This window comes from Nanorana parkeri, unplaced genomic scaffold, assembly GCF_000935625.1.
Source record: "Nanorana parkeri isolate BGI_ZX_2015 unplaced genomic scaffold, ASM93562v1 scaffold248, whole genome shotgun sequence".
NCBI classification, from domain to species: Eukaryota; Metazoa; Chordata; class Amphibia; order Anura; family Dicroglossidae; genus Nanorana; species Nanorana parkeri.
The window spans coordinates 759,466-770,054 of NW_017306516.1; the positions used below are offsets into that span (position 1 = coordinate 759,466).

General features: G+C 36.0%; 1 protein-coding gene across 3 annotated transcripts in view; it reads right to left on the reverse strand.

The window, feature by feature from the left end:
- Positions 1 to 10,589, reverse strand: part of LHX2 (LIM homeobox 2) — a 44,938-nt gene that overhangs the window by 22,514 nt on the left and 11,835 nt on the right. For 2 of the 3 annotated variants that reach the window (XM_018556712.1, XM_018556710.1), the window contains exon 3: positions 9,072 to 9,451. In XM_018556712.1, coding sequence (XP_018412214.1) covers positions 9,072 to 9,451 — 380 coding nt within the window. Of the gene's footprint in view, positions 1 to 9,067; positions 9,452 to 10,589 lie in introns of all 3 variants that reach the window. The other variant, XM_018556711.1, reaches the window with a different exon arrangement.

The window sequence follows — 10,589 nt, forward strand, 5'->3', positions numbered from 1 at the left end:
TAAATAAAAATATAATAAAAATAAAATATTATATTAAAAAAATGACCTGTGTTCTTCACATTCATAACAGCAATCTGTATATATTTGTGCAACTTCCTAAAATGAGGCGTTTTAACAGTTTTTTAGGCAGCCATGTTTTTGTAAGACTGATTAGCTTATGTAGGAAAGCGATGCCTGGCTTGGTTTTATGGTCCAATAGGAAGAGATATTTAACAGATGTAAAACAAATCAAACCCAATGCTGGAGTGTATGAAATAAAATAAGTACTTTTTAAAAGGGGGGGGGGGCTTCCTACAGTTTTATGTATGGCCTTGTTTTTTCAAAATGAGTATAAAAAAAGGCATGTAAAGTCATCTTAAGGGAATGTGTACTTGCGTGTGTGTGTGTGTGTGTGTATACTAAGAGTTATACTAATCAAAACCAAATTTAAAAAGAATAAATATTGATGCTCATGTTTGAACAGCACGTGGTACGCAGTGCAAGTTACCCCTATGCCTAGGATTTCATTGGAACTTGGATATTTAATGAACTTTAAGTATTCTGCTATACCTGGGCCCTGGAATAAGCATAGTTACAGAGTACTCTGACAACATTGTCAAAGAAAGCATTAAGTGCACAATAATGTAAGCATAGGAAACCTCAGGCTTCTACAAGATTGTATTATACTCTAGATAATATATAAATGCCATTCATTTTTTTTTCTTTTCATTAAAAGATTACATGTAAGTGGGGGGGGGGTTTCAGTTAAGAGTTTAAATAAGTCTTAAAACTTGTGCCCAGATGCAAATACTAGTAATGAAACATTTATTAGGTGCTAATGGTACAAAACGCCTTGACTAGTTAACCTCAGACAAGATGGTATTTTATAAATATCCACATGCTATAGGAAGACGGGCAGGTAACAATGGCATGTTGTCCCTGTTTGGAATAAAAGAAGAAAAAAAACAAAAAAAAGCAAACACAAAAGGAAGTTTACAGACCTGCAGAGTCACTCTATTGACATACCAAGCCATTAAACCTCCGTCAAACGTGGCAGAGTTAATTACAAGTCATAGTATAAGAATGACAGCTTGGCAGCAATGATACTGCATTATGTCTGCCACTGTGGGAATAGATATAATTAACTCATTAAATAGCCTGTGATAAGGTCATACATAATGCATTGCAGTATTTGTGTATGATATTAATACTGTGGGTGTTGAAGAGATTCTAAATTCTGTGATGTGACCTTGACCCCATTTTAGTGCAAAGATTGCATTGGATAGATTTTACTTTGCACTTCATAGTTACGGATATGAAGTATTCGCACCTGCAATATCACATGAAGGATCCCTAAAGCCAGGCTTGAATATTACTCAAAGTAGACCTCTCACTTTGCCCCATTGGTAGCTTTTTAGCCCACATCATCTGCAACAAAAACTTACTTTTCCTCCGCTTTCCCACCATTTTGCCCACCAGACAGAGCCCTTAAATATACCCTATACTTCCCGGTATGGGGGAGCATGTGACCTTCCTTCCTTCCTTTCTCTCATGCAAAGTGCAGTGCCTGGGCAGCCAATCACCAGACTGAAGAACTATGACATGGTCCCAAGGGGACGGTCCTTAGCCTTATGTAAGCTCCGATACAGACATCAGAGAGTAGCAAACAAAAGTTTAGTTACTATCTTGTTTACAGTGTAGGCCGATTCACTGAAGGTTATACGTACATTCAACGTTGTATTGAATGTATATTATTGTTGTTTTTTTACATTATTATCATTTTTTTTTACATTATTATTTTTAAAATTATTTTATATTATGGCATGTCATTTAGTACAAAAATAGCAATGCAGGTGCTTATTTTGTTTAAAACAGCACCCGCTTATTCTCCTGCAGAATTTTACTGCCCATGTTTTTACAGTAATTCACACTACAGAAACAGAAGTAACTGTAGGACATCTATGCAAATTGACCAATCCAAGATTTTTTTTTTTAAACAAATGTTTGAAACAAGGGGTACTTCATAAAAAATTGTGTCGAAAGTTAAAGTCTCTTGTTAAGAATATTTCAGACATTTAATCCATTGACCCTTCCAGCCTGTGAAAATGACAGTAATTATGATCAGATAGTTTCAGTATATGTGGTGTAGGTGTGGTGTCCACTTATTTATGTACTTTGGCAAATTTGTGTAAATTTTAGACAGTGAAAGTGAATAGCTGTTAAACAGTAAGAGTGAATGATCGTTTTAGAACATCTTATCTTAGATACTGTTACTATTCGTAGGTGATTTACTAAATTAATCATTTTCATCTTAGCCTGTGCTTATTCACATTTAGTAGATGGCACATTAGGTTAAATACTGTACAGTGTAGTGGAAAAATTACTTTTTGTGTTAAAGCATCCCCAATGTTGCCATTCTCCCTGGCCTGAGCAAAATTTCCTGTAGGGAATTATGGTAACCTATGAAGACATTGAAGACATATAGAACAATAAAGTAACACAGAAGTATACTTTAAAACAAGCAACAAATAGTTGCTTGTTTTAAACAGTGGCTTTGTTTTCCTTTTCTTTTAGACAAATAGAACTTTTCAAACTGTCAGTTCAGTTAGGTGTAATCCCCCTTCCCCCCACCAAATATGTACACAAACACTCTCTCATATAAACACAGAGCTTACAGAGCATTAGTAAATTAGCTATTCAGTATTTAGAGTGAATATGTCACATGTGAGTCAGTTACTGTAGGGCAGACTGCGACACTACAGATATTGATTTTACTTCTTAATTCATGATGTCCTTGTCAAGTAATCAGCAGTGGAAAATTAAAGGTTTTGGTGCCTTTTATATAAAGAGAATCTGTCTCTGAGAAAAGGGCACTTGTGCAGGCAACATTTTAGTAATTACAGTTTTGTGTTTTTACCAAATCTGCCAGTGTCCGCAAATGTAGCCGTGTTACACAGTATGCAGTGTATTTTTCTCTGCATTGGCTAGACACATAGGGGTTGATTTACTAAAGGAAAAATGTGCTGTTCACTTTGCAAGGGAATTTTCCCTTTAGCTTACTTGGTGAATGTTAGGAAAATGATGTGCTCTGTAAACAATACCCAATTGATGTGCACGGAATTTGTTTTTTTTAAATGTATTTTTGCTTGCACATGATTGGATGAAGGAAGTCAGCAGGGCTTCCCCTCCTAATGGAAAATCTCCTTGCAAAGTGAACAGCCTATTTGCCTTTAGTAAAACAACCCCATAGAATTGTCCAGGCTACCAATGAAGAGCACCTCCAAGTTTTGTGCACAACTGCTATTTTTCCACTGCTTATTAATTGGCAATGGCAGCAATAATTAGAAAAATTATTACCCAGGCTGCTGCATCACACTGATGTTACCTCACAGATTATCTTTATCTCTATCACCTCTGCAACACCTGCATACTATAGGTGCTTTTGCTACTTTTCTGTGTCTTGATACTGCAGATAGTTATTCAATATGGCCGCACTTAGTACAAACTTTCTATTACATTGTATTTTTAATCTAGACACTAATCACATTAGAAAACTGTTGCATGTCCACGCACCTTTTTTTTTTCTGTTTACAACGTACAGTATATTTATAAAATCACACTGCGATAACTTGATAATGCTTTCATTTTTAGTTTACTCTGTATTAATAAATTACTTATGCAACATTTAAAGTGAATGGCATTGTGAGTCAGAATGATGTTACTGTGGGGCAATCTGCGACAATAAACTTTTTAATTGCCATTGTCAAGTAATCAGCAGTGAGAAATCAACCGTCTGATACTGTATACATGTAATGCAAATGTAGCATTAACAGTCGTGATCGACTATAAATCAACATGTATGGCTAAAAATATTACTAGTGGTGCCTTTCTATAGGTATTGCTGTTACTATGAGAATACTTCTTCTCTCAATAGCATATTTCTTAGCGTCAATCTTTTTTTTTTTTAAAGCAACTTTTTTGGGCTGTGATTCCCTGACTCAGAATTGTACATTATTTTGTACTGTCTCTTTAATATATCAATAAGTGGATTGTGTTTTAGGTGTAGCTGTGTCTTTTTAGATCAGTCATTATTAATGTTACAAGTTTATATTGTATATTTTGTTTTTAGCTTTGTTCAAATTATTTTTCAAATATCATATAAGATCAAATATTAAAAATAAAGAATGTCACCTAACCATGCCTTCTAATAATACTTCAATTCTTTTTAATACATAGAAATATCTTTTTTATATGTTTTATATACAGTCTATAGGCTAAACTCATGAAGCTATCCAGGAGGAAAAGGATCTTTATTTCAGCCATGTGACTGTAATCTTCAAATTTCATTGGACCCAGTAGAAAATAACTGTCACTTTTTTAAAAATAAGGATACTCATCCTGGTGTTTTAGCTTCCTGAACTGAGCCTTCTGAGTGTTAATTCTACTTTTTGGTACATTTATGTCCCCTACATTTTAGTTAGCTGTTGTTTAAAAGTCAGTGTACTGATTTTCATGCAAAGCATGACTAATATTTTGCGATTGCCATCAGATAAAGACTGGCTGATCAGCTTTTATCGGAAATGTCTGTTCTGTGTTTTTATACACAGCACTCTTTGGGTTGCGATGTGCTAAAGTGGATTTACAAATTGCGCGAGATTAGAACCTTAGTAAATCGGCCCCCGTGGACATTGAAATAAGAATTGTCTCGTGCACCCTCTCCGAATCGTCTTTAGGGGGAGCAAGAGAGCTGCAATTGTAATCTAATTCAGGAAAGCTTTCTTTTTTTTTTAACAATTGTCAATTCAAGTTGCTTTTAAAGGACAAACGCTGAAACGTTTTGTTTTTGTTTTTATTTCTACACATTTATAATTAATAGAAAAAAAGTGAAACGGAATAATTTTATGCAGCTACAGAATCTGTCGTCTTTTCTACTTAATACTTTTGAAATAAGGAGCATCACAAATATTGTTATTTTATATGTATTATATAAACAAAGTATACATTTACTTAAAAGCTGAATTATTATTTACAATGATTATTGTGATGCAATGATCAAACATATTCTGTTTTGAAAAACTGTCTTTTCACGGGCTGCATTGGTGCCTTCTTTATTTTCTTCTTCTAAAGAAAGGTCTGTGAGTCGTGATTTTTTTACATCTGTAAATGGGTCCCTCTGCTGTAATATAATTATAGTGTATAAGATTTCCTATTTGAATAATCCTTGGGTAATTATCGATTTTCAGTGGGAATAGGGGATGAAATGCGTATAGCACGCAAGGCTGAAGTGTTGGCTTTCCCAGAAGTCTCGCATCTTTGTGTCAGATTAAACCACAATATTTAGTCCTAGCATTTAAAAATCCGTTTTAGCACAGTTTTATATTTCTGTTTAGGTATACCATTCAAAGTAAGTGTGTATAGTAGAGAATGGGATTAATACAGAGACGTCGGATAAAGAAGAAAATATGTCAAGATAGAAGCATTGGAGTTCGTTTGTACTTTTTAATGAACCATAATTGGCTTTAGCACCAAATCGACAGATAAGTAAAAATATTTATTACCCGTCATATTTCAGGGAAATCTTATTTGTGTGTTTACATCATTTAAGCTCCCCTATTTCATGTCACTGATGTTTCAAAGTATTTTAAATTTTCGTTAAAGTTTTTATTCAACATAAATATCTCTTATGGAGGAAAGGTAGAAATATTACGTTTTATACTTTTCTCATCCTAGAAAATATTTCCTTAACACCGGAAACAATTTTATCTTCATTTAATTGACTAAATACGTTTCATTACCTAAATACATGGCGAGTTCGAATGCTACTTGACAATACATATTATATAATGAATTGCTTTAATACAGTACCTGGAAGGAATATATCTGACTTTTAGTTGGTTTGGAATTAATTAAAAAATGTCTAACTTCTTTTGATTGCACAGTTTGCGTTCCAAATTTTCCTTTTCTTAAATGATTCCAAAATGGGGGCACCAAGTACTTAGAAACCTCATTTCCTATCGCATTAACTTCACCATTGTCTTCAAGAAAAGGCCAGTTCACAATAGTGAGTGAGAGCTAAATCCAGCACAATACAGAGGACAGTCACAATAAACTTTCACCATGCATTCACTATACTTTCTTTTATTTTCCTGGGAATTAAGTCCTTATATAGGTATTCGGCTTCAGTGGCCCTACAAACTAGACTCCAGAGGGTATAAGTCTGTCTATTATCGAACTATAATTCCTGTGTCAATACGGACAGTCGGAGTTCCTTTTAACTCAATAGTAAGTCAAACAAGCCTTATAACATGATGGTCTTCCAAACTGATCAGCTACTTACACGTTACACCCCACGTGCAAAACTGGGGTTAGGGAGTGATTGATGATGAGATGGACATCATTTTTTACACGTCCACTAATATAGAAATATAGATATTGGTAGAAAGAGAGTGGATTCCCAAAATAAAAGAGACCCTTCCATGTTACACACACCCCTTAGGGCACTTTGCAGTAACAGAGTTCAAAATAAGGCTGATGAATCTAAACTGGATAAGTAGAGTTGTTGCCCATGGCAACCGATCCGACTTCAACGTTAGTTCACAGGGATGTCATAACAAGTTAACTTATGAGGCGGTGTAGGACACAGCCTCCGTTTTGCTAGTTCCTTATAGTTGTGGGAAGGCATATGGGAACATAATCCGTGTACACATCACAGGTGTTCCTGGGTGTCACACTGCCCCAATCACTACTCTTCCAATTCCCATCCTACACAAGACATGGGAGAAATCATCACCACATAGTCACTTAAAGGAGAAGGAAAGAAAGAGGGAGGAGGGGGGGGGGGCTTTTTGAAGTTCAGTTCCCTTCTGAGCTATTTTCTGCCTGTCAGGATCCATCCACATCCAAACTACCCCAGCTGAAGCTTCCAGACCCTGAGCAATTTCTGGGCCACAATGGACCCTTTACCCCAGTATACAATGAACAGAGGACTAAACAGGATTAACAGGGAGAGTGCTGCGTTTCTAAATGGTTAATTGTTAACCCATTTGGTGCCAACTGGACCAGAAATGTAGTTTTTGATCGTCTCTCACCCCTGGAGATATGACTTCCTGGAAGAAGTAAGTCAGCATTTTGCGTTTGGAAAAACCTAACGTTGCCTCCTTCGACAGTAACGCAGTTGGAGCTTAAGCTGGGGCTTAAGTAAACTGTTTTATGAACCCACAAATCCAGCATTTATAATAAAATGATTTGCAAAATTCTCTACTCACCGTCACAACAGTAAAAAAAAAAGTGAATTAATATTAAATTACATATTTATGATATCAGACTGTTCTGAAATAACCTGATCAATACACTATAATTACCCCCCACCCACCTACTCATATATATATATACACACACACACACTCTCACTCTCTCTCACACACACACACACATATCCACATTTATACATACACCTCCATATTCAACGGAAATTAAACCTTCTACATAAATACTAAACTCTAAATTAAAATGTAATATTTTTATTGCACCTCAGTAACTAAAGGACCTTGTTACTGTAGCCATAATTACGTTAACCCAGCAATTATATCGAAGTGTCGTAATATAACAAAGTATAAAACTCATCATCATTGTGAACAATAATATCTAGATTCGTTGTGATTAGCGCCGATGTAATTGGAAGTTTGTTTGTTTTTTAAACTGTCACACAGTAAAATTATCTTCTGCACCTTGTGATACTTTGCCTACATTGTGCCCACATAATTCCTTGACCTCTTTTTATTCTGCATTTAATAATAGATTGTACAAATGCAGTGTATCACATTTTATTGTCTATTTAATACACAAACATCTCCCATATCGAAATGTATCCGAAATCTTTGTCTATGAACACATGAGCTATTCGCATGTATAATAACAGAATTAGGAGGCATAGGTCTCCTTTAGAAAAAAATATGGTGGCAGGAAGGGGTGGGATAAAACCAAATGAATTCTCCCTCTTGAAATAAGAGAGTTGCCATTTTATGGGGTGAACCTAGGTGATCTATAAAGCAGACGCTAGAATTGTGGTACTGATGGTAATTATTAAAGCAAATACTGTCAGGGTAGCCGCAGTCACAGCCTATTTTTGTTATTTATGGAATGCTTCTGTGCAGACTGAAACCTGATGCAGGAGCCGCACGACTTACTTACATGAGCTTTCTGCAAATCACCTGCGATTAACAAACACTCTACTCAGTGCTGTCACCTTGAACACCTGCTTAACCCCTACCCGGTCCGATCGCTGGGCAGACCGATAGATTAGATAGATAGATAGATAGATAGATAGATAGATAGATAGATAGATAGATAGATAGATAGATAGATAGATAGATAGATAGATAATACTTGATTGATAGATTATTAATAGATAGTAGATTATAGATAGATAAATTATAGATAATGATAATGATAATAATAATAATAATAATAATAATAATAATAATAATAATAATAATAATAATAATAATAATAATGATCTATCTGCCTATTATCCATTTAATTATTATCTAACACATCGATAATAGATTATAAACATATAGATTAATAAATGATAGATACAGCAAATTCCTTTTCACGTTAAATATGTGCAGAATAATTAACGAATATTCACACTATTTGTGAATGAAGATTCTCAACTCCTTCAGTAAAGCAGCCCAATAGACTAGTCGATAGATGGCAAATACATCTGCATGAAGACAGACAATAGATTGTTGGCGGGATTGTTGGGACCTGTAGTTCCTCATCAGATGGAGCTACCTCATTAATGCCCAGCAGCCCCCATAGGTCAATGATCCCTGCTGCTAACAAGACATCTGCCAGTGACTAGCCCCCTCATTTCTTCTACCTGATTTCCATTCATTGTTTTTCTACCTGAAGTGAAAAAATGCTAAGATTCTAGCTCCTGCAATTACCAGCTTGACAGCACTTGATGCAAATAATTATACCCAGCTAGGCTATTATTATCAGTTGAGATTTAATAAATGGAAGCTGTTTTGTGTAATCAAGAGGAAAACATTGCATTAGAAATGAACGAGCCTTGCTGCTTTGCTTACCTGCGTTGTAGGCTGCCAAGTCTGCGCCGGGCCCCGGGCTCTTCCTTTTCCTTGGCCTCCCTTTCTGCACAGTCCCCACACCGTTATAATAAGGCAGCCCTACAGAGGTAGTCCCAGACCCCAGTCCCGAACCCTTCCCTGATGTCACATCCGAGTGATTGAAATGGACTTGGTACTCTCCTTGGATCAGAGTCTCAAAGTGGAGCCTGCAGTAGACCAAGTTGTCCTTCATGCCAAAATGGTCTCCAGTGGTCAACATTTTGTTGCAAGTGTTGCAGGTGAAACAGTTGAGGTGGTACACCAAGTCCCTTGCTCTCATGACCATCTCTGAGGCAGAGATTCCTAAGTGGCATCTTGCACACCTCTGGACGGAAAACCTCCTGCAGATGTAGAATCAGAGCAAGTTCACAATTAGATTGCATGCTAAGGAGGCAGATATTTGTCATTTCTCTACAGTCAATCCTAGTTGTCAATGTCCCCTCATTTGCAGACACTGCTGTCTTCTAAAGCTGGCCATACACTATGCAATTTGATTGTACCATGTCTGTGCAATCTCATTTAGCTTTACCAAAACTATGTAATAGGAAGACAAATTTAGGCAAGCCCTTATGCTACATGGTTGATGGTAGATCTAAAGATGATGGTACAATCAGATAGTTTTCCTCATATAGAACAGCAAATACCAGCCTGCCTCTATACCCTGAGGCATTATGGCGTATGAAAAGGAAGAGGTTTCAGATTTGTATTATTTTATTATTCCACGACTTGGGAAGGCAAGATGGGACTGGGAAAGGGGTCCCATTTCTACTAAGGAGGCCATTGTCCTAACTGGAAAGTCATACTGCTATCTGTAACTATATAGATGGCCCAAAAACTAAAATTAAGATCCTTAATGTTCATAAGCCCTAAAACACTAATCGTGCAGAAAGCCCAAACATTTATAGTCTTAAAACTCCGAAAAAGTGTCACCATATATACCATATATACACCATAGAGTTAAAGCTTACTGAAAGACTCTAAAAATGTTATTGTATCTATACAGCCCTAGCGTTAATGGTCGCTGTAAATCTCCAAAAAGGCGCAAGTATCTATACCGCCCCAGCGTAAATGGTCACTGTAAATTTACAAAAAGGTAACCACAAAAAGGTTGCCAAAACCTAATGGCACAAGAGCTAACGCTCACTGAAAAACTCCAAAAAGGTGACTGTTACTATTTAGCCCTGGCGTTAACGCTTATTGAAAAATGGCTGTACGTGGAAAGGCCAACCACAATTAAACTTTAGTATGGTGGGGCACAGGAAACTGATACATCAATGTTGGCAATAATTAAACATCTTGCTACCATAAAATGAAAAATGAAACATAGAAAACTTGTATCTGATAATGATCTGAATGATCATCCCCATATCCATATTCACCATATTTTAAAATATTCTGAACAGTTTTTTGAAAATATATTTACATAATAGATTTTTTTTTTTTTTTTTTCCCATAAATCCTTCCAAAGACCCGCCCATC